Here is a 25,608-nt window from a genome sequence, read left to right on the forward strand (position 1 = left end):
TATCGTACAAATATGCAATTTTTCTCTATGTTTAAAGTTTTTTTAAAAGATTTTAAAAAGAGAGAAATCATGTTCCTTTAGTTCAGTGGTTCTCTGCCCTGGACACATTAGTAAGCTTTTAGAAACTACAAATGCCTGGGCCCCAACTGCTAGAGATTCTTATTTAATTGGTCTTAAATGGGGTCCAGGCACCTGAATTTCTTTTAAGTCCTCCTAGGTGAACCTTTTTTTTTTTTTTTCTTTTTTATACTTTTATATCCTTCAAAACATCTAGCAAGGTTCCAGGTACAGAATAGGTCTTTATTACATTCCAGTTTAAATGAATTCATTTAAAAAACAAAAAAACATTTCTTAAATGTAGCCATAACATGTCATGGCTGTTTGCCCTGTGGTGTGGGTCCCCTTCCCTGTGACAGATAGGATGGGGGCTTTTACCTTGCCAAGAGAGCTGTGCTGATTGTAATTTTAGAAGGCCGTGCTGCAGATCCTAGGCACTGCTCCCTTGCCCTCCATCCCTCCCCAAAAAACTGTCAGATATAGAGAATGAAGCCCAGTTAGATGGGACTTCTGTGGAAAGGAGACAGGGATGGTGCCTCAAGGGTACTGCTGAGGTTAGTAATGCTTAGAAAGAAGGAACAAGCTAGAGAATTAATATATTGGAGTGTACAAGATGAAATACACTGCTGTTTAAATTATAGGCAGGAAAAAAAATTATAGGCAGGAATGTTTACAAGGACATAGTCTAAAGTAAATGGATATACTTAAATATATTTGAATACAGAAAAGCAAGTGTTCCACAGATAGGTAAACCAAGAAAAAGAAACTGAGAAAGAGTCAGAGATTTGCTGGACTAAAAAAGTATCTGGAGAGAATTCAAGACCAGATTATAAACTGGCCCAGTCCATCTTATATTTTAAGTCTCAGGAACAGTTTTCCTTTAATTAAAGTAACAGTTTCCAGGAAATAAATGTTTTGTAAAGTTTACATAAGAGCATAATTAAATAGGAAGAAGAGTGCACATCTGAAAATAATCTGTTAAGAGTCATTATGTTGGAGAATAAGGACCTCATGATAGAATTTCTGATCATGTTTGAAAAGGGTTCCCGAACATCACAAACTCAAGTTGCATTTTGCTCTGGTAAAAAAGGATGATGAGCATGCTCATGAAAGTGGCTCCTGTGTCATAGTAGACCCCAGAGAATTAGAATAACATCTCAAAAATCTCCAATGAAATCCATTTAGAATACTGAGAATGGAATTCAATTTGTGAATCCTCTTTTCATTTTCCAGAGTTCCCCATACATTGGGAAGAGAAACCAGTGAGACTGGTAAACTATTTCAATACCTCTTTAATAACTCTCTGAATTTACACAATAGTATGACAGATTACTGTGGATGTAAGATATGCAGTGGTTCTTTATTCTCTCCACCATCATTAAGGCAAGGGCAGAAGTAGGGGTAAAGTTTCTCCATGAACGTGCTACTGAAGGTGTAAATGTGGGTCATAGTTTTAGCATTGTAGAAGGACACTTGTCCTCCCTCATAATCTAGATATATGCCCACCTTGTTGAGGTTGTTACTCAGTTTCAGACTGCAAGAAGGAAAATCCAGAGCCTTTAGATCCGTTTGGTTCCTTAGTCTTAAAAGCCAGAATCCTTGCTCAGGAGTTAGAGGACAGCTGCCCTTCCGAAGGATGGATTCTCTGACAACTCCAACTGTCCATTTTGTCTTCTTTGCTACTTCTACTTCCCAGTACCACTTTCCAGATGTGAAGCCTTTTGAGCCCAGCACAGCCACACTTGAGTCAAACCTCTCTGGATCATCAGGCATTACCTGCTTAATGTCACCATGCCACACACTGGTTCGGTTTTTGGAGAGCACTAGATTTGGGTGAGCAGTTTTAGGGTCCAGAGTTAATGGAGATAGGCCTAGTAAGAAAATAAGAGAAAGCAGGGCGTGGGGAAAAAGGGATGAATGCAGGTTCCCATAGACAGTATTTATGTGCTTTATTTCCCTATGCCATATATGCCTAGATGGGCAGATAATAACCTAAATGCTATATATATATATATATTGTTTTGATATCCATGTAGCTACATTCTAGACATTTTTTATATTTGTGGTAAAAAATCAGACTTTACTCTGAAGCAATTTATACTCTAATAAAAATTACAGATAATATAAATCTGTACTAATACATATAAGAAAATAACAAATGCTGAAAGGATAAAGATTCGGTAAGTGTGCCCAAAAAAAGATTTCTAAGGCAATAAGTATTTTAGTTTTATTTAATAAGTATTTAGTTATGCAACATGTATGAAATGTATCAGGATGCTTTGGGTAAACAATGGCAAAAACAGAATGAGTTAAAAACAGTAGCTTGCATGATAGAGAAGATAAGGGCTTGCCTGTTAGGAGCAGGTGAGACTGAACTAACTGATACAGAATTTAGAGGACAGTGGTAGAAGTTTGCATTTGGTTTAATAGACACTGGAACTTTTGAGGTCTGGAATGGTTAATGCCACTGATGATCCAACTGTGATTCACAGACTGTATAATTGCCAGTCTGGGACAGGATGGTAGAGAAAATAAGAGTAAGCTCTTAGAAACTGTCATAGAAATCTGACAGAGTAATTTTATATCAATCAATTTAGTTAAAAAACTGAGCTTGCACTTTGTAATTTTTTTAACTCCATTTTTTCAAATAACATTTATATTCTACAAACATCAGTTTTTAAAATTGGTCCTTCATCACAGGTAATTTGACAAGTGGTTTAGACAGATCAATGGACAGCAGTATAAAAAAGGAATTTCTAAATGAAGAGAGGTTGGAAGCATATTAGCAAGAAGGTGACACAAATTCTAAGTGTGAGATAATTGAGCCTTGGCACAAAATTTGATAAAGGAAACCCAAAAACTGTTCAAATCATAGACAAAGATACAAATATGCATTTGTATTTGTAACACATTTGTTGTTAATGGATTTATTTATCCTTGGAAGCAAGAACAATCCAACCTCGCTCTCTCTTCTCAGAAAAGCTTGAGTCTTTTCCATCATCCCAGAGACTTTTTCTTTCTAACAAAGAGACTTTGAAGAATCCTGAAGATTTTCCACATAGGCCAAATCTTCTCACTGTCACAGATTGATCCTCATTCATGTAGGGTTGTTATTTTTTCAGATGTGAGGACTGTAATTTCTTTGGAGGTATCATAAAGAATTCCTGCTAACCTTTTTAGAACCCCAGTCTGCTCTCATCACCAAGCCTCTGACATCTCCAGCTAGCTTAGCCTGCCCTCACTTTGAGGATTCCTAGGAGTCAGCTTTGCATCCCAGCTTTTCTTCTTATGCCATATTCAATCCAACAGTAAGTTCTGTCAGCTCCACTTTCAGAATATATTCTGAGCCTACTCAGAATATATAGACATAACTTCCACAGATACCAGTGTCTTGGAACTACTGCAGTAGCTTTTTAACTGTTCTGTTTCCACTCTTGCCTGTCTGCAGCCTATTCTGCTAATAACAAGAATGAGATCATCTAGTTCTCCAACTCAAAATACTCTTATGCTTCCCATCATCCAAGGTAAAATCCAGAGTCATTATTGAAGAGACAAGACCTGCATGATTTACCCACTTCTCTGACCTCATCTCCCACCTCTTACCACCTCCCTCCCCCAATTCAGTTTGGTCCAACCACCCTTACCTTTTGGGTGTTCTTTGAACATACTAAGTTCATTCCTACTGCAGGGACTTTACACTTTCTATTCCTGTCCCTGGACATTCTTTCCCCACATTGTTTACTCCTTCACATCATTCATATCTTTATTCATGCAAGTTCAATAGAATGTTATTGATAGAATCTAGCTAGGTTAGAAGTATTTACTGTAAAATTCTTTAAACTTTTCAGTATGTTTAGAAATGTCTACAATAAAACACAGGGAGAACCTGCTCAAAGAGATTTTCTCTGAGCATTCTATCTAAAGTAGCATGTTCATCCATGTATCATGGTTTATATTCTTATCCTGCTTTCTTTTCTCTCATAAATTATTATTTGTTGAGTGTGTCATGCTTTGTTTTCTTCAAAATAGTTATCAGTATGTGAAATTACTTAATTGTCTCTTCCACTAGAGTGTAATCTCTGGAAAAGCAGGGACTTTGTTTTGTTTCCTCATCTATCTTCAAAATTTGAAACTGTTCCTAGGTATTCAAGTGACTATTTGTTAAACAATTAAATGAACTGCAATTAGAGTTCCATATGAATCTTTGACACCAACTAATTTCACCATGCCTCGTATTCATGTTATCCTTTGCATAAATACCCAGATTGTAGATCTCTCTAATGATTTAATGTCTACTGTACTTTTATCCTCATTATTCTGTTCTTTACTTCCTCTGCCTTCAGCTGTTCCTCCAGCTGTTCCCACCCAACCATTTCCACTCTGCCCTTTGGATCTACCTCCCCGTTTAACTCTCATACATCTTCAGTTTACAGAATTCTCTTATCACCTCGTTAATTTAACGTAATCCAGACTGATTCTTCCAAAAAAAAAAAGCTAACTGAAAAACAGTTTCCAGAAGTTCAAGAGACTATTCATTTTCTAAATTCAGATGCTGGAAATCAGATAGTCACCACCATCACTTCCAGACCTGTGCTCTGTTCCTCAATCTCATGTTAAAAAATCATTCTTCATTTGAGGCTCTTGTCATTCCTTTTCACATTTCTCTCCTGTCTCTATTTAATGCTATCATCTACAAACTTTTCTTGGTTATACCCCCTGCATTTTGGGTTGGCCTTACTTTTCTACGTCAAATCTAGCCCATCATTTTGAGGGATTTTACTGTCTTTTGGATATAGCTGCCCTTCTCTTCTTGCATGTCTGTGACTTTATTGCTAATGACTTTTGACTCCTTTACATTTAAGCTGCCCATATCAATGACTATATTCTGAAACTTGTAGTCATCAGGAACTGTTCGTTCTCTAAAATCTTCAATTCAGGTATGCCGTACTCTTTATTTTTTGAGCTTTCTCACTCTCATCTCTCCCTACAACCATTACTTGACTTCATTAATGTCTCTAGACTCCCCATATTTCTCTTTATTATCCTAATCTCTTTGCTTCCTGGCTTAAAATTCTTCCCTAAACAGTTTAGCATTGATAGCTTTGTTGCCAATAACCTCAACACTTTTGTCCTCTTATGTTTCTGTTTCTGTAGCATCTGCCATGCAGCTCTCCAACCTTGGATCTATTCAGCTATTCAAATTCACATCCCAGTTCCTCACCATTGCAGGATGAAAATCACAAAATTATGCATACAGATACTGCTACAAATTGATTATTTCTACTCTATGCTTGGCCATCAGCACTGCCCCAAACTCTTATATTTCCTAAATCAAAGCCTCTCCACTTCCTCACAACAGCAATTTCAAACCTTCAACTCCTCCTCAAATTACTGTTCCACCACTTCGCTCCTCAATTCCAGGCAGAAGGCTTCATCTTCTCTTTCACAGAGAAACTACAGTACATTTTATAAATGAATAGATGAAGAGATGAATCCCTCAATAATTCTTACTCATACTGCAAACCCTGTCTCACAAAATTGTTTGCTTCTACGGTCTTTATCTCCTCTCCAGTTTTGGAGAAAGCTATGTAAAGTCAGTACATCTCTCTTCTGTAGCTCTCACTCTTCCCAACGTTCACCAATTATTCCCTTTTTTATGCTATTGATTTCTGCCCTTCCACAGGCTGCTTCCAGTCAGTATGTTTTTAGAAGTCCTCTTTTGACTTTGCTTCCACATATACACCTTCCCTTCTTATTGAAACTTCTCAAATGAGTGATCTATTCACTTCATTACTGCCTCATTCCAAATTGTTCCTGAACCCTATACAATATATAATAACTTATACTCATTCCACTCTTTTGAAATCACCCCTGTCAAAGCCACCAATTATTAAAAGCATCTCTTTTCCAGTTATTTTCTAAATTGATCTTTGCATTTGGTATGAGTGATCTTTCCCTTCTCCTTGACACTCTGTTTGCTTTAGATTCCATGGGGACTTTATTTCCTGTTTTTTCTCTTATTTCTCTTGCCAGATAATTCCTCAGTCCCTTCTGAGGCTTAATTGACCTTCATCTGTTGTTATTCTGTATAACATGCTCTCTCCTTGACTGTATGCTCCCATTTTCCTTAGGTAATCTCATTTATCAATAGCTCAGCTACCCCCACTCAATACTATTTGTTCCAGCTCTGGCCTCTCTCCTAAGCTCCAGTTAGAATAATTATCCATTTGAATATATTCATTTAATTGTTCTATAGGTCAACACAATATGGCCAAAATTGAACTCATCAGCACCCTCCAAAATCTGCATCTGCTGTGTTTTCATCCTTGACATCACCTTTCTCTATCCCTTACCACTAATTACTGTCCTGTTTATTTCAGCTCTCAGAATTCTGTCTCTGCAATCTATTCTTTATGTTCCATTACCATGCCTCTGGCTTACATCTTAATAATTTTTCACCTAGAAGGTTGCAGCAGGCTCTAACTTGGTCTTCAAGACTCTCCTGGGGAGCAGAAACTATGTCTTTTATTTCTGTATCCTTGGAGCCCAACTTAATGCTCGGCATGTAGTAGGCCCTCTCTGAGTATGTCAAATGAAAGAATGAACTTTGGTGATATTTTATTGATACACACAAAACTAAAGAAAATATATTAAAATATTTTAAGATAGAAACAATTCCCTGCACTGAAATACATGAATGGCCATATTGTCCATGGTTGCTTTCTCACTACAGTGGCATAGTTAAATAGTTTTGACAAGACCAAACAACCCCCAAAACCTAAAATATATACTATCTAACTCTTTATAGAAAAAGTATGAGCCCCTGTCTTAAAGCAACAGCCTCATTTACAAGGCCAGAAAGAAGAAAATAAGAATCTGCCGAATAAGAATAAGCAAAGGCCTAGAAATAAGAAGTATAAAGTATATGTTACCAAGGTTTGACCATAGTTACATTATTATTAAAATAGTCATATATTAAATAAGTCCCATTTGATTTTCTTAAATGTAAAATTATACCGAAAGTAAGGGGAAAGTCAGTTTGTGCTTTAAATGATGCTAGAAGTGAAGTTTGGGGGCAAAGGGTACAAGAAGAAAAACACTGCGTTCTCAGAGCTAGAACTTTCAGGGCAGAGTAACAGAGGAGGGAGCTGCACAGAGAGGTCAAAACGTCCACAGAGGGGTTCCCTCCAGGCTGGGACTGAGCATCGCCCCGTGACTGCAGGGAGACTCATTAAACCTAGAGAGTGAATCTCCAGAAAGCAGAGCTCACACAAGACTGGGAATAGTTCTCAATCCTGCCAGTCAGAATGGAAGAATGTTATAACGTGGAACATCAGACAGAGTACTCAGAAGGGTAATATCTTAGAAAATTGGCAGAGTTAGCCCCAGATTAAACGCTTCTCTTGAAACATACTAACAAAGCTTAAAGGCTCAACAAAGCTTAAAGTGTCAAAAGGAGCAAAGTTATTTCAAATAACTTCAGTAAATGCCAAAGTTAAATCAATAGAGCCTAAAGGATTACAACAAAATTAGCAAATAGCAATGTAAAACTGATCATGTTTGACAGCCAGAAGAGACAAGTTGCATAACTACCCATTCCTTAAGTGTGAGCTGCACATAGTAAGTTGCTTCCTAAGTATACAGTATGGAAATGAGAGGGGAAATAACCTACACTACCTCAGCCAGGTGATTAAAGCCAGCATCAACAGTCATAGACTATGCCGACAGAATGTATGCCTGATATGATGAAAATGACACTTTAACTCCATGGTCTCCCTCGCAGTAACTCACAACCCTACCATTGTTGTGAGAAAAACATCAGACAGATTGCACTAATGTGGCATCCTACAACATACAGAACCAGCAGTCCTCAAAACTGTCAAAATCATCAACAAACAAGAAAAGCCTGAGAAATTGTCACAGCCAAGAAGAGCTTAAAGAAACATGACAACTCAATGTAATGTTGCACCTTCAATGGGATCATGGAATGGAAAAATGAAATTAAGTAAAAAACTAAGGAAATTCAAATAAACTATTGATTTTAGCTACTAGTAATGTATTTGTAATGGTTCATTAATTGTAAATAATGTATCACACTAAATATAAGATAATATAAACTAGGGATGAGGTATATGAAAGCTATCTGCTATATTTTCAATTATTCTGTAAATCTAAAAGTATTCTAAAAAATAAAGTTTATTAAGAAGAAAAAATATATATCAGCCATGCAAAGCAGCAGGAAAATATAATCCACACAGTCAGGAGAAAACTCACACAATAAAAACATGTTAGAAATTACAACAGTGGTGGTATTAGCAGACAAAGACATTAAAACAGATATTATAAATATCTCTCATTAGCCTGAGAATGTAGATGAAGAGTGAACGTGGTAAAGAGAGAAACTGATGATATAAAAAGATGCAACTTTTTGAAGAAATGTAACTGAAATGAAAAACATCCTAAACAGGATTAACAGAAGATTAGACAGTGCAGATGAAAAGATGAGAGACCTTGAATAGCAATAGCAACTATTCAAAATGAAACACAGAAAAAAGGCTTAAAAAATGAGAAGTGAGACAATTTTAAGTGGTCTAATGTGATTGAAGGCAGAAGGAGAAGAGGGTGACAGAATATGAGACGGTTGGATGGCATCACCGAGGCAGTGGTCTTGGGCAAACTCCAGGAAGATGATGAGGGACAGGGAAGCCTGGTGTGCTGCAGCCCATGGGGTTGCGAAGAGTCGGACACAACTTGGTAACTGAACAACAAGAACATACGTAAAATTAGAGTTCCAGAAGTAGAGAAGAAAAGATGGAGCGGTACAAAACTGCTGAAAAAGTAATAGCCAGCATTTTTCCAAACTTGATGAAAATTATAAACCCATGGATCCAAGAAAACACACCAAGACCCAGCATAATCAACTTGGTGGAAAAGAAGAGACAAAAAACTAAATCTTACAAGTAACCCATGAGAAAAAAAGATAGTACATACAGACAAATGATATAAAAATGATAATAGACATCTCATCAGAAACTATACAAGTGAGAAAACAATGGAGTGGCTTTTTTAAAGTAGTAGAGTCTATCAACCCACAATTCTATATGAGGAAAAATATTTTTAAAAAAGATAAAACTGTGGTGATATCCAAACATTGTCACAGTAAAACTCAACTTGTAGTAAAAGATTAAAAAGATGACATAAAAATGGAGACTGATATTAAGAGAAACAAAAAGAGTCTTCTAGACCAGCATGGATAGTACTCCATGTGGATGAACCAGAGGCAGGAAAAAAAAAAAAAAGAAGAAGCTGAAGGCAAAGTGCAAGAAAGGAAAGTGGGAAAGCAAAGCAAAAGCAGTAAGGCAATGAACGGTTTAGCCTGGTAGACCCTTAAAAAAACTCGAAAAATGCCACACGAGATGGGTCCAACGTATACATTGGTTTCAGCGTCCACCAAATGAAAACTTTATTTCCATGTTTTAGCTTGGCTTTTTTCAATTTAAATCCAGCATAACTTCTCAAATTTGTTTTGGGAGCTTGAACAAAATATTTTCTTCGATGGATTTAAAACAATTGGAAAGATAGACATTATCAAACTTTGGCAAGGATTTGGAGAAACTGGGACTCTCATCCATTGGAGGTGGGAATTAAAATGATGCCACCATTTAAGGGAAAAAAATGTGATAGTTTCTTATAGTTAAGCATATACTTAACATACAACCCAGCAATCCCATCACTATATATTTACCCTGAAGAAATTAAAGGGCAGACTTCCTCTGGTGGTCCAGTGGCTAAGAATCCACCTGCCAATTCAGGGGACACGGGTTTGATCCCTGGTCCAGGAAGATTCCACACGCTGTGGACCAACTAAGCCTGTGCATCACAACTGCTGAGCCCAGGTGCTGCAACTGCTGAAGCCCATGTGCCCTAGAGCCCGAGCTCTGCAGCGGGGGAAGCCCGAGCTCTGCAGCAAGAGAAGCCCGAGCTCTGCAACGAAGAGTAGCCCCTGCTCACCAAAGCTAGAGGACGCCCGGGTGCAGCAACAAAGACCAGCGCAGCCAATAAATCAATTAAATAAAAATAAAAATTTTAATAAGAAATTAAAACAAAAAGATTTATAAACAAATAGTCAAGTTTCTTCCTACTAGCCATAAACTAGAAACTATCCAAATGTCCATCAATTGGTGAATGAATAAGCAAATTGTGATGTATCCATAAAATACAGTGATTGATACATGCAACAACATAGGTGAATCTCAAAAAACATTTTGCTAAATGAAAAAAGCCAAACAGAAAAGACTATATAATATATGTATGAGATTTTAGAAAAGACAAGTAAAGTGATATAAAGTAGATCAGTGATTATCAGCAGCTGAGGATAGAAGAAAAAGATTGACCACAAAGGGTTATGCAGGAACTTTGGGGGATGACAGAAATTTTCTATATCTTGATTTTGGAGATCTTTACATAAGTGTGTACATTTGTGAGACTCATCAAATTGTACATTAAAATTAACGAATTTTTTTCTATGTTAATTATACCTCAGTAAAGCTGATTTTTTTCATTGTCAGCTACCTGGAAAAATTAGCGGGGGTAAATGTGTGATTTTCACTAAATCAGATTACAAACAATACAAACAATTACAATTACAAACAATAATGAGTCTATAAAAAACTTTATTTAGAGCTCTACTTCTGTAACTATTTTTATTTAGAACTTTATTTTATGTTCTTGAAATGTTGTTTGTGTTCTTTTGTTGTGCTCAGTTGTTTTTTTTTTTAGTATCTGCAGGATGACAAAAACTTAGTCACAGCTATTGAAATAATTGGTTTTCTTTTGAAGCACTTAAGATCTCTAAACAATCTCCTACGATGACATACTCTATGTTATGAACATTAACCACAAGAGGAACTGTACTCATACATGTGATGAATATTTATAGTAACTTCCACCTTCAGGGCAGAGATGCCTCAGAGACTTATATAACTATTTTAGAAAAATATTGAAATATTGGTTGTTACATTTGATAGAACAGTTAAGCAAAATAATAGGCTGAGAAGTTAGTTCTAACACCAGACTCTGTTCACAAGTATAAAATCCTGAATTCTTAGATAACAGTAAGAGAAGAAATTCAGTCGTACCAACTAGCCTTTTGGCTAAACTTCACTCCTCCCTCCGTCTAGACTCCAACGTACTGTTAGGGCCACAGAAGAGGTCCTGAGAATGAAACATAAATTGGGAGCCCCAGGAACCAGTGGCTCCTACCCTCTGATACCTGGGGAGAGGGCGGACTGCATGTCCCTCCACATCGTGTACTGGATGGGCCCTTTGAACACGCCTGGGCTCAGCTTTCTGGAGACAAGCTCCTTGGGCGTCAGCACTCTCATTCCTTGCTCCAAGCTGCAGGGGATATAAATTGTTTATTCTTAGACATCCTCCAGGGACTGAAGGCAGGCTGTTAATACCACAAGGAAACACTTACCTGTCCAAGAGAGGTGTGATGTCCTAGAAGAGGGAAGGAGAAATGGAAAGGTTAGATGCATGTTCATCAGTTCCAGAAATTTGTTTGGTGTTTCTGGCCACCACCAGAATTTGATGGTCAAAACTGCAGTCCTGTGCAGATGGCCCCCATCCCATTGCCACCAACTTCTCTCATCCTCCAAATGCCTTTTCTGATCTTCATCCTTCATCTATCCCAGGATAAACTGGCTTACTTTCCTCTGATTTTCTAGAGTTTCTTTTGACAGGAAACAAGAAAAAAATTAAGGTTAAGCTGTTTTTACCTATACTACCACGTAGTCTCAGGAGAACAACACAATAGGTATTCCCACCCCAAGGCCACTTTCTTTACTATGGCTAAATAAAGCTTCTGAGTCCTAAGGTGGTAACTAATGCCACTTTAGAGGTGAAGCGTCAGGTAGCAAAGATTGGCAAACAGCTTTTCAGACAGGTCAATTTATTATTGCTGAGAGCCAGTAAAAGATACAGTTTAGGTGGCAGCATTCTTATTTTTGAGAAATAAAGCTTCAGAGTTCTTTATGGGGAAATATTAAAGCATATTGCTTTTAATGGCATTCTTTACTAGGTGTGTGAAAATGTTCAGTTGAGTATAAGACAAAAGGAACCTTCTGCTTTTCTCCCAGGGAATCTTAAAATCACTACAGCAGATTTTTTTCCCCTCCTGGAAGGGCAAATCTGCTTGTACGTTCTTTCCAACCCTCTCTTCCCCCCTCTATTGTACCCATAGTCATGTTGGTATGGAGTCTCACTTTGAGAAAGTCGAAGGGGTTCTGCTGCTCCATCTGTGCCTGGATGCTCATCAACATCTCCTTGGCTAGGAGACACTGTTCCTGAATGTGGCTCAGATTCAGCTCCATCTCCGCATTCAAGGCTTTCCCCTCTTCTCGGAGCTCACTTAAAAGGTCCTTTTCTTTGCTGTGCAGGAACTGATGCAGCTTTAGAAACTCCAGGGAGATGTGTTGCTGCAGATGTAGCTTGTTTTCCTGGAAACCTCCATGATCATCACCATGGTAATTACTGAGACTAGGATTTAGGGATGGGGGCCCACACCACCAGCACTCATACAACTTGGGAAATACCATAATAGGAAAATGCATACAAATACTGCATATCAACATTCAACTGTACTAAAAGGAGGCCTTTGGGAAACTTACTCTGTCTTTCCCAGCTAGTTTAATAGTTAGGGTTGAAATAATCAAAAGTCATCTCTAGGTTCCTGTTGCAAAACTGAGGTGGTAACTAATGCCATCTTAAATAAGACTGTGGGGTTAATCAAACATTTTAAAATGAACAATAATACCCTTTTATCCAGAAGTACAAACCATTATCTACCAAGTGATGCTGTTAGACTGGGTCCATAGGAGGCTGGAAGAACTGTCCTTTTTTAAGAAATCAGAACTGGAGGGGGTACCATTCCTGCTGCCAGGACAATACAAAAGAAGCCAGAGATGGGCAATGTCTGAAGCACCTGAAATTGATAGCTGCTACACTGGCAGCTCTTTTCCTAGGTGACTTCAGCTTCCTCATGGGTAAGCCATCTGACAGCCTGGCTTCTCAGTTCCTCATCATCATTTCTAGTGATTTTTACCTTTATCTACTCATTCTTTTAATCACACTGAGGGTTTTATCTTCCCCGGCAATTGTACCATCTCCAGAATTACTCTTTATGTTTACCTACCCAGATTCCACTGTTGCAACAGTTACTGGATTTCATAGAATCCTCCTATTCATTGACCCCTCCATTTCTGTTCATCAACTTCTCTGTCTTCATGTCCCCTCTTATCCAGCTTATATTCTATGGTCAACCACTGTAATTGTACTCTTTAAAATAGTCTTAACTCTCACTGTCTTCTAGGTCAGACATTTCCATTTTTCCTTTTACCTATTTCACCACTATTTCTCAGTCTCATTTGTTAGTTGTGTCTCTAACCAAGCTCTGAATATTAGATGACTTGATATTCTGTCCTAGGCTCTTTACCTTTCCCATTCTACACTCTCATTCTCGGTAAGAGCCTCTGCTCTCACAACTTTGAAGTGTAGTCTGTACACTGACTTCTTGTCAGCCTAGACCAACTTCTGAACTCCAGATTCATATATCCAACTGTCTATTTGATATCACCACTCGCCTCTCATATCTAGTCAGTCACCACATGCAGGTAGTTTTTATTTCCAAAGCATATGCTGAAGCTGTTTATTTCTTTCGGTCTCTACTGCCTTTTTAGTCCAAGCCATCATCGTTCTCTGGGATCACCGCAGTAGTCGTCTTCTAACCATTATCCTTGTCATTGCCTTTCTCCAGTCCACACTCCCACAGCCACCAGACTGATGCTTTCAAAATGAGATGAGACCATGTCCTGTTTAAACCCTTTAATGACTTCTCAATTATGCACAGAATGAAATTCAAAATTCATAACTTTATCTACAAGGGCCTACATGATTAGGCCTTATCTGCCTTTTCGGTCTCATCTTGCCTACCAAGATCCATCTTAATCGGCCTTCTTTCTGTTTAACATAGTAAGTAGCTTCCTGTCTCAAGAACTTTTCTGTAATGCTCTTTCCTCTTCATAGAACATTCTCCAGGCCATTTCCTTCATATTCCCCTCACCCAGTTCACTTGGCTAAAGATAACACTTATCCTTTAAATTCTCAATTTTTAATAAGAAATTTTTAATTTCAATTTTTAGTGACTTCAGTCTAGATTAGGTTCTCCATTTATATACTCTGATATACTATATATTTATAGTAATTTATAGTAATTATCACAGTGATGTTTTATTATTGGTGGGATTATTTAATTAACATCTGTCTCCCACCATAGTTGGAATACAATATCTAGCATAATCCTGCACCACTCAAATATTTGTTGAATGAATGAGTGTTGACTGTAATAGCTGAACTAAGAACTCTTAGAACAGGAACACGATTCTCTTGAGACATCATTATTTCCATCTATCCTTCTTCTTTCCCTCATTATATTTATTTCTTCTTCCAGAAGCCAAATGCCAGAGAAGACTCTCCTCTATAGAATAATTAATGAAGAAACAGAACTCCCAAATTATTCCCCCAACCTAGGAACTGATTTGCCAAGTCCCTAACCATTAATGTTGTCCTAGAGCTCCTGTAAAGTTGAAAGTATAAGCAGTAGTTTTATTTAGTTTGGGAAAAGCTAAGAAGGATTAGATCAGAGAGAAAGCCAGCAATCTAAGAGACTTTGGTTCAGAGATGCCTGGTTTTAAACCCAAAGAAAAGAAAGGTATTTCTTTGAACATTGCAATCTTTAGTGGATTTTTTAAAAATAAATTCCTTATTTTGCCATAGATAATAGGAAAAATCAGACAGATCACAGCCCCATAGCAGTCACCTAGTGACTGCACCACGAAAAGGATCGGCTTATCTAGGGGAAAGGTCAGTCTGCTCTCTCTGTTGATCAGCTATTGGGAACCTAGTCCACTGCCATATTTCTTTCCACTCTTACAATGTCTGTTTTCTACTTCTATAGCCCAGGTGCCATTTAGCATTTTGTTATATATGTAAAGATACCTTTCCACCCACATAGCTGAAGTTACAAGGAGGGTACAATTCCAGTTCTGTCTCATGATCCGTCTACCCTGTTCCTCACCTTGTGAGCAGCAATAGCATCTTTCTGCATATTCTTCAGGGACTGAAGCTCCTTCAGGGTTGCCTCCAGTTGACCCTGATGGATGGTAAGCTCCTCCTAGGGATACCATAAAGAATTAACCCCTGCTAATTGGGAGATAAAGGGCCATGAGGAACATCTACCCCAAAGCCCCAGGGTGTCAGGGGGAAAGAAAGCAAGCTCCTGCTACAAAAGTCTCCTTTTCCCTCGTATCATAATTCCTGTCTCTTCCAAAAATTGTGAAGAAAATTACAAACTGCAGAAAAACTAAGTTTTATCTTCCTGTTAGCTAACTACAGGGCTTTGAGAAAGATAACAGAACTCTGTACATTTTCTACTATATTTATACTGTTCTTGCTATCTCTACTTTTACTTACATTGTTCTGAGAACACTTGTTTATTCCTTCTGTCAATTCAAATAATTGCCCCCCGTTCAAGCTTTCTTTCACCATGCCTCCCCTGACCATTTCAGTTTTCTCTAATCTCTGAAATTCTAAACACTTGTGAATTACAAATGTGACAAAAATTTAGCTCTCAGCAGTAGACTGTCTTATATTCCTTCTGTTGTTTTGTTCACTTTAAACTTGTCTAAATTTCAAGACTTTTATAACAAAAGCAATATTTTACATGTCCATGTTCTGTACAGTGTCTGGTAGAATGCTGTCAAGGCTAGGTTTAGGTAAATGTTTGATTGATTGAGGAAGTAGGCCAGAGCTCCTTTACTGCTTCCCTATAATTGACAACTGCAGAGAAAGAACTTTGCAAGATACGTTGTATTTTTTGAGCACTCTGAGCTTTCTAATAATCACTTGAATGAAGGGGTGGTATTGAAAGAAGTCCAACAAATGATTTTTCCCAGCCTTCCTAAGGAATTGCTCAAGACTGTTCAAGACCCAGGGCTCACCCACCGTGAAGAAACGGACAGCATCAGAGATCTGCAGGAATTCTTTAGACTGCCCCACAGACAATCGAGCATCTTTGCATTGAAAGCAAATTAGTCTCCCGTCTGGCTTACTGAACAGTTTCAGGTTCTCTCCATGCTCTGGGCACCGTGGATGGCCCTTGAGCAGGGGTAGCTTCTTAATCTTCTCTACTAGCTTCTCCAGTACAAGGTTAAATGTACAGTTGCTGTACGGACATAACATCTTACACTCAGGACAGAATGTTTCGTTTGCTTGCTGCTTCCAAAAATTTTGGATACAAGATTGGCAGAAGTTGTGGCCACAGCTTAGCATTAGTGGATCACGAAACCAGTCATTACACAGTGGGCAGTGTAATTCCATAGTAATATCTTGTATCTGCACTTTGGAGGATATTTGGGTGATCAAATCATTCACTTCAGCGTAGCTGTCTGAGTCAGTGTTGGAGGAGAGGTTGGAAGATACCTTTGAAAAAGAACAGCTAAAATGAGTTTCTCTTTCTTGTTGCCCACTTCAGCATTTCAGGGTAGTGGGCTCTGTTCCTAAAGGAGCTGAGAATTGGTGCAGCCAGAGTAAAAGCACTATCATCTCTTCTTTGAAAGTGATCAGTAAATGCAGTGTTCTCTAACATCAGAGTTTATTCTACTCCCAACATTATTAATGTTTAATAGAGAACCAAGGCAGAAGAAGAAAGAGTACCCAGTCAAAGAAATGTGTTTCATTGTATATCACTTCTTCCACTCACTTTCTCCTTGTATCAGTTGAAAGTTTTACTTTAAACATCTGGTCTATTAGTTATTACCTTTCATTTTGTTTTCTGGAAGTCATGTGCAAAGAATTGAAAGATCTGTCAGATTCCTCAGTTAATGGCATAATACCATCAACCATAATATCATCCAGGCCCTTCCCCCTTCCTTTTTAAAAAAACACATTCCAGAAATAACATTTATACAGAAAATGTAGAATCATAAGGGTATACAGATCAATGACTTTTCACAAAATGAATATATCTGTGTAATCATAACCCTGATCAAGAAACAAAACATTTTCAGGATAACCAACAAGGTCCTACTGTATAGCTCAGGGAACTCTGCTCAAAGTTATGTGGCAGTCTGGATGGGAGTGGGGAGATTGGTGGAGAATGGATACATGTATATGGACTGAGAGTCCCTTCAGTGTCCACCTGAAGGTGTCACAGTGCTAATTGGCTATACTTCAATATAAAATAAAAAGTTAATTTGAAAAAAGAAAAAAATTGAAAACAGCATTAAAAAAAGAAAAACATTTTCAGCATCCCAGAAGTCCCCCTGTATGCCTGCTTCAAGTCACTGTCCCTCATTAAGACTGACCCCCATCCTGATTTCCAACACAATATACTAGTTTTACCTGTTTTTTAATTTTATATAAATCTTTTGTTGCTGACCTCTTTTGTCAACATTATATTTTTGGAATTTATTCATATTCTATATAGTTTTGGTCCATTCATCCTCATTGCTGTGTAATATCCAGTGTGTAAATATACCATAATTTATTTCTCTGTTATATTGTTGATAAACTTTTTGAGTAGTTACCAGTGTGGAGGTATTATAAGTAGTGTTGCTAGGAACATTCCTACTCATGTTCTTTTATATTATATACAGACATATGTTGGAGATATTGTGAGTTGGGTTCCAGGTGACCACAATAAAATGAATATCAGAGTAAAGTGAATCACATGAAATTTTTGGTTTCCCAGTGCATATGAAAGTTATTACTGTAATCTATGACATGTACAGTAGCATGATGACTAAAAAATTTTTATCTTAATTAAAAATACTTTTTTTGTTAAAATATGCTAACCATCATCTGAGCCTTCAACAAGTGGAGTCTTTTTGCTAGTGGAGAGCCTTGCCTCTGTGTTGAAGGCTGCTGACTGTTCAGGGTGATGGTTGCTGAAGGCTGGGGTGGCTGTGGAGGTTTCTTGGAATAAGTAGTGAAGTTTGCTGCGTTGATTGGCTCTTCCTTTCACGAATGACTTCTCTTTAGCTTGCGGCACTGTTTGATAGCATTTTACCCACACTAGAACTTCTTTCAAAATTGCAGTCAGTCCTCTCAAACCTTGCCTCTGCTTTATCACTAATTTTATTTCATAGTCTAAATCCTTTGTTGTTATTTCAACACTCTTCACGGCATCTTCAGCTGGAATAGATTTTACCTCAAGAAACCACGTTTTTCCCTCATCCATAACAAGCAACTTCTCTGTTAAAGTTGTTTTTTGTTTGTTTGTTTGTTTTTTAATGTGGACCATTTTTGAAGTCTTTGTTGAATTTGTTATAATGTTGCTTCTGTTTTATGTTTTGGTTTTTTGGCCGCCAGGCATGAGGGATCTCAGCTCCCTGACCAGGAATCAAACCCACATCCCCTGCATTGGAAGGTGACCGCCACTAGACCGCCAGTTGTTTTTGTTGTTCAGTGGATCAGTTGTGTCCCACTCTTTGCAACTCCATGGGCTGCAGCACACCAGGCTTCCCTGTCCTTCACTGTCTACCAGCGTTTGCTCAAACTCTTGTGCATTGAGTCAGTGATGCCATTCAACCATCTCATCCTCTGTCATCCCCTTCTCCTCCTGCCCTCAGTCTTTCCCAGCATCAGGGTCTTTTCAAATGAGTTGGCTTTTTGCACCAGGTGGCCAAAGTATTGAAGCTTCAGCATCAATCCTTCCAATGAATATTCAGGGTTGATTTCCTTTAGGATTGACTGGTTTGATTTCCTTGCTGTCCAAGAGACTCTCAAGAGTCTTCTCCAGCACCACAGTTTGAAAGCATCAATTTTTCAGTGCTCAGCCTTCTTTATGGTCCAACTCTCACATCCATACACGACTACTGGAAAAACCATAACTTTGACTATAATACAGACCTTTTTCGGCAAAGTAATGTCTCTGCTTTTTAATACACTGTCTAGGTTTGTCATAGCTTTTCTTCCAAGGAGCAAATGTCTTTTAATTTCATCATTACAGTCACCATCCACAGTGATTTTGGAGCCCAAGAAAAGAAAGTCTGTCACTGTTTCCATTTTTTCCCCAGCTATTTGCCATGAAGTGATGGGACTGGATGCATGATCTTAGCTTTCTGAATGTTGAGTTTTAAGCCACCTTTTTCTCTCTCCTCTTTCACCTTGATCAAGAAGCTCTTTAGTTCCATGAAACTGCAGTTAATTGAGTCATATCTTTAGGCTCCACTTCCAGTTCTAGTTCTCTTGATATTCCACCACATCTGCAGGTACTTCCTCCACTGAAGTTTTGAACCCCTCAAAGTCTTCCTTGTGGGTTTTAGTCAACTTCTTCCAAATTCCTGTGTATGCTGATAGTTTGACCTCTCCCCACAAATCATCAATGTTCTTAATGGCATCTACAGTGGTGAATCCCTTCCAGAAGGCTATCAATCTGCTTTGCCCAGATCTATCAGAGGAATCACTATCTAATGCAGTTATAGCCTTATGAAATGTATTTCTCAAATGGCAAAACTTATAAGTTGAAATTAACCTTGTTCCATGTCCTGTTGGCAGGCATGAAAACAACATGAATCTCATTGTACATCTCAATCAGAGTTCTTGAGTAATCAGACAAGTTATCAATGATATTTTGAAAAGAATCTTTTTCTGAGCAGTAGATCTTAAGAGTGGGCTTAAAATATTCAGTAAACCATGTTGTCGGCAGATGTGTTGTCACCTAGGTTTTGTTTATAGAACACCGGCAGAGTGGATTTAATGTAAATCCTAAGGGCCCTAGGATTTTCAGAATGGTAAATGAGCACTGGCTTCAACTTAAAGTTACCAGCTGCATTCGCCCTTAGCAGGAGACACATCCTGGCCTTTGAAACTAGGGAGCCAGCCACTGACTACCCCTCTAGCTGGGTCAGTCCTCAGTAGCATCTTCTTCCAATATAAGGCTGCTTCATCTACACTGAGAATCTGTTGTTTAGTGTGACCACTCTCACTAATGATCTTAGTGAGAGCTTGTGAACAGTTTGCTGTAGCTTCTACCTCAGCACTGGCTGCTTCACTTGGAACTTTCATGTCTTAGAGATGGTTCCTGGAGCTGTGTGTCCCCCTCAGCTAGGCTCAGACTCTTCTTCTGCAGCTCCCTCACCTCTCTCAGCCTTCCTGAAATCGAAGAGAGTTAGGGCCTTGCTTGGATGAGGCTTTGACTTAGGGGTTGTTGTGGCTGGTTTGATCTCTTACCCAGACCCCCAAAACTTCCTCCATTATCGGCAGTAATGCTGTCTTCGCTTTTTCACTTTTCACAGCTTATTGGACTCGCACTTTTAGTTTCCTTCAAGAAATTTTTCTTTGCCTTCCCAAGTTGGCCATGTGGCACAGGAAGCCCAGCTTTCAGCCTGTCTTGGCTTTTGACATGCCTTCCTCACTGTAGCTTTTGATTTAAGGTGAGAGACATGTGACTCTTCCTTCCCTTTGAACACTTAGAGGTCATTGTAGGGTTATTAGTCAGCCAAATATCAATATTGCTATGTCTCAGGAAATAGGCAGGCCCAGGGAAAAGGAGAGAGACAAAGGAATGGCCCATCTGTAGCAGTCAGAACACACACAGCATTTATTAAGTGTCCTTGTCTTATGCGAGTGTGATCTGTGGGGCCTCAGAACAGTTACAACAATAACATCAAAGATCACTAATCACAAATAATATAATATCTGTGCTAGAAATTTAATAATACATATAATTATATATTATATAATAATATGTAATATCTCAGATATTAGTATACTAAATTAAAAGCTTGAAATATTATATAAGAATTATCAAAATGTGGCACAGAGACACTAAGCAAATACTTTTGGGAAAATGAGACCAATATACTTGCACAGAGCAGGGTTGCCTTCAATTTGTAAAAAAAATGCACAATGCTATTAATAACATTCTTACATGTGTTATTGTATGTCTTTTCTGTATTTTTTTGTGGACATGTGTAAACATTATACATGTGGAAATAGCATTGGTAGATCATGAGGTATGAACACCTTTACCTTTACCACATAATACCAAACTGTTTGCCAAAACAATGGTAGCAATTTATACTCTACTAGCAGAACATGAACATTTTGGTTGCTCCACATCCTCACCAACATCTATTTTTGTCATATTTTCTGTCTTATAACAAACCAACTGATGTGTAATGGTACCTCAGTATAGCTTTAGTTTGCATTTTTGTGATTACCTAATGCAGTTTAACATTTTTCACATATTTATGGGTCATCTTTTGTTAAGAGAAGTGTCTTAAGTCTTTTGTTCATTTTTCTAATGAGCTGTTTGTCTTATTGATTCAGAGTAGTTCTCTATATATTCCAGGTACTAGTTCTATTTTGGTTGTTTTGTAAATATCTTCTCCCACCTCTGGTATATGGCTTGTCTTTTCATACCTGTTATAGTGTCTTGCCATGAAAAGAAGTCCTTAATTTTAGTGTAATTCAGTGTAATTTCAGAGAAGGCAATGGCAACACACTCCAGTACTCTTGCCTGGAAAATCCTATGGACAGGGGAGCCTGGTGGGCTGCCGTCTATGGGGTTGCACAGAGTTGGACACGACTGAAGCGATTTAGCAGCAGCAGCAGTGTAATTTAGTATAATTTAGTTTATAAATCTCTTCTGTTTTATATTTTGCCTAGATTAAAGGTAAGTCCCTACAGGGAATATCCGTGTTTATTTCTGCTTGGAGATCCAAATTACACCAACCCTCCGCCATTTTATGTTAATATTATTGGTTTCAAATCTGTAGCTCATAGCGTGCATGCTAAATAACTTGCTTCAGTCGTGTCTGACTCTTTGTGACCCTGTGGACTGTAGCCTGCCAGGCTCCTCTGTCCATGGGATTCTCCAGACAAGCATACTGAAGTGGGTTGCCATACCCTCCTCCAGGGTATCCTCCTGACCCAGGGATAGAACCTGCTTCTCTTACATCTCCTACATTGGCAGGAGGGTTCTGTACCACTAGCTAGGTCATAGAGGGGATTGTAAATTTTAAGCCTAACCCTGTAGGAGGGCAAGCTTGTGGTTAAAAATTCTCCGCGGACACTCTTGTTTATCACTCAGACCCCAGATCAAGATAGTAAAGGTCCTTTATTATTTTTCTTTGTCACTCCTTCACTGAGGATGTAACCCTTCAAATGTGTTACCATTGTTTAAGGGTCTGAGGTCCAACTCCCTACTTTATGTGGGTCTAAAGATTGTTAAATCAATTTTCCACAAGTTAAAATAAATAAATAAATTTTTTTTTTTTAATTGTTAAATCTGGGTTTTCCTGAGATACACAAAAACTCTCAGTGCTGATACAGCTCTCAATGACTCCAGCCCATCTCACTGCTTTCCAGTCTGTATTCTTTGGAATTTCTCTTTACTTTCTTGTACCCTCAGGTATGCATTACAAAGGATGTTTGTTACATTTTAACTGGCATTTCAAGATGTTTTATAGTGGCAGGTTTTCCAGGATAAATGGTTCACAGTATTGCCAGATATTTCCCAGAATAAATGATTCACAGTATTATAGCTGCTATTATTAAATAGTAACCAGCAGAAGTGGATTTGATATCAGTACCTAAGAGTCTGATGAAGTAAACATTAAATAATTCCAGCTCTGTTCTAATGCCCAAACTTGTTAGGGCATAGAAGTGGGTAAGATAGAGGCTCTGCCCTTGAATTGCTCACATCTGGGTTTTCACTTGCATTTGTAGGTCATGGCAAAGTACTACTCGAAGTCCCTGGCCCATTTTTCTTAACCTCCCAACTCCCTTACCCTATCCCATACTTCATAAGCATGTATGTGGACAACCTAGTCCACACAACAAAGCTCCATACGTGCATACACACACACCCCTATACACAGCTGCCCTTTGGGCACGCAGTTGCCTATGGGAGCTATGGAGGTCCTAACAGTGGACACAGAATCTCTTGAATAGAGAATTTTAAGAGTCCTGGATGCATGGCATGTAATTTAAAATATTTATGGGAGAGAGCGTGTGCTCTGTGTCCAGACATGGACTCTTTATCTTATAAAGAGGAATATAGCTGGAGGAGGGTCAGAGTGGGAGCCTTGCCCAGGTCTAGCAGTGGCACTTCCCTGCCCACTCCACTCACCTTTATTCTTTCTTCCTCATCTGAGCACTAGCCTTGGGTTGAGCCTGTCTCTGTCCTGGAATCAGCAAGGAGAGGGTGGCCTGAAACCAAGTCTGGAGTTCCATCTCACAGGCCATATCTTTACCAGAACTGAACTTCTGGAGTCTCAGGGCCCTGTGGGATCTGTCTGACTTAGCTGTGTGGAGGACCTTGTCACCATTGACAGCCCAGGGCTCTCCTTCGTCCAGAGTTTTCTTCCAGGGTTCCTGAAATGACTTTGCCCCTAGCTTAGACTTCCAAATGCCAAGATCTGCTGCTCCCAGCGTATACCGTTACCAACTCTGTGTGTTCTTGCTAAGTTGCTTCAGTCGTGTCCGACTCGGTGCGACCCCATGGACAGCAGCCCACCAGGCTCCCCTGTCCACGGGATTCTCCAGGCAAGAATATTGGAGTGGGCTGTGTATTCTTACCCTTTCTTAAATACTAAAGCTGAAAGGCTATGATTCAGGAGTATAGAAATGGAGACTGAGATGAAACCTCCTCAAAACAGAAGGATAATTTGTATAGTAGAGCTAAGTATGTTTTAGGAGAGCATGGTAGATGGGTCCTTGATGTATGACTAGGGGGTGTGGTCAATGGGAATATATAGGCTATATAAGACGGGACTCAAAAGATCAGATCTTAGGCAGACAGAAGTGAGGAACATTATTATGGGAGGAAAAAGAAATGTTAAATGTACATATACTATTTTTCAATTTGTGTATTGTGTCCTCCACAGGATGAAAAACTTAAATATAAATGGAAAATTTATTCTGAGGCAGAATCCCTGACGATTAGTCCATAGGTTACTCTCATGCTCTTGAAATGAAAACTAGAACTCAGAATTTGCTCTGACTTGAGAGTCAGTCGTAGAATCAAAGGAGTCCAAAGGATTCTGACCCTAAGACCTCAGTTGTCTCTTATCTGCTGTACATCCCCTCAAGAATCTAAGTATCCAGAACTCTTTACTATTCATTTCTAACCCTCCATTACCAGTCATAACTTTGTGCTTGCCTCTACTTGTAAACTTAATTTCACTCATATTCAGATCTGTTCTAGCCAAGAGAACATAGCTAAAAATGCTTTGCCTCACCATTCATCAGATTCCATACTCATCAGTGACTCTTTTGCTCTCTTTCGACACTTATATTTTTACCTCTTTCTATCCAAATGCTTTGGCTTGAGCTCCTAGACCTTTGCTCCCTAGTTGCCCTGTGTGGCCTGTGTTCTTTACCCCTGACACTGGATCTCCTCAATCCTGGGTCTTGCCTGCCTGGACCTAATAGAGCCATCTCTCTTGGAATATTACCCCTCCACCATTCTCTTCAGTCTTTCTGCAACTTCTATCAGACAAATATAAGAGCCTCTCCCTTTAGCCCACATTTTTCTTAATTTCCTTCTCATATTCTCTACTTCCAAAGTTCTCAGTGCTTTGCTCTGGACATTTTTCCCCACTCTTTTTTTTATGGATGCTACTTACTTTTTGTTTTTTTAAACATTAAATGAGCTGAGTTCTTCCTCGGCTGTTTGCAAGAGACTTTCAAGAGGATGGAAGCAGGACCATATTTAAGGTCATTTGCTCTATGAACCAGTATGTGCATGAGTTCTTACAGCCCTTGCTTTTCCCCATGATTAGCATTTCAGGGTTTCTTACAGTGCAGAGTCTACGTCCTTCACTGTTCCTTACCAACAGACTGCTTTTTACAGGCATGACTATTTGTCCTTGTTCAACTTCACCTTCCCTATACCTCAAATCTTCGTGACAAATGGAAATTTTTTTTAAAAAAAAAAAGCTCCAACTTTGGTCTGCTTGCCTGTTCTTGTTGTTCAGTACAAGAGCTTTTTGGTCTTGGGTCACTTTCTTTGGAGAGCAATAGTACTCTCACAGTGTATAAAATCTGCATCCCTAGGCATCCATTATCACATTCCTGTTTGACTTTCACTATACTGGGCTGTAGTCCAGGCTTACAGACTATTTTTATCTGTTTTCATTTGTCTATTTTGTCTGTTTTTCATTCTCTTTATAGTTTTGAGTTGGATGAATTTCTGAAAGAAGAAAAAAAATCACTGTTTTTATTCTAACACTTGAAAACCAACACTTAAATTGTTTTTGACCATTTATCCAGTCCTTTTATGTATGTAGAGAAGGGCTGGGGAGAGGGTAGGGGGAGGATATTTCAATATGTCTTTCATATACCGTCTTAATCAGAGTAAGTAATGAACTTTTCAGCAGTCATCAGTGTGGATGCCTCTCTTCAAAGATTACAAGTTAAATTTCCTTCCAGCAACAGGTATAGGGACTCAAAGTCAATATTAAGCAGTATTATAGAAAAGGC

The 25,608-nt window shown here is 38.6% G+C and overlaps 1 protein-coding gene across 4 annotated transcripts in view; it reads right to left on the bottom strand.

The window, feature by feature from the left end:
• Window positions 1-1,331: 1,331 nt before the first annotated feature.
• Window positions 1,332-25,608, bottom strand: part of TRIM69 (tripartite motif containing 69) — a 32,345-nt gene continuing 8,068 nt past the window's right edge. The window contains exons 2-7 of one of the 4 annotated variants that reach the window (XM_043919085.1): window positions 16,120-16,596; window positions 15,194-15,289; window positions 12,324-12,557; window positions 11,537-11,559; window positions 11,330-11,454; window positions 1,332-1,928 (exon numbers count right to left, since the gene is read on the bottom strand). In XM_043919085.1, coding sequence (XP_043775020.1) covers window positions 1,387-1,928; window positions 11,330-11,454; window positions 11,537-11,559; window positions 12,324-12,557; window positions 15,194-15,289; window positions 16,120-16,596 — 1,497 coding nt within the window. In that variant the 3' untranslated portion in view covers window positions 1,332-1,386. Of the gene's footprint in view, window positions 1,929-11,329; window positions 11,455-11,536; window positions 11,560-12,323; window positions 12,566-15,193; window positions 15,290-16,119; window positions 16,597-25,608 lie in introns of all 4 variants that reach the window. The other 3 variants (XM_043919087.1, XM_043919086.1, XM_043919088.1) reach the window with 3 other exon arrangements.

This window comes from Cervus elaphus, chromosome 12 (assembly GCF_910594005.1).
Source record: "Cervus elaphus chromosome 12, mCerEla1.1, whole genome shotgun sequence".
In the NCBI taxonomy this organism is placed as follows: domain Eukaryota; kingdom Metazoa; phylum Chordata; class Mammalia; order Artiodactyla; family Cervidae; genus Cervus; species Cervus elaphus.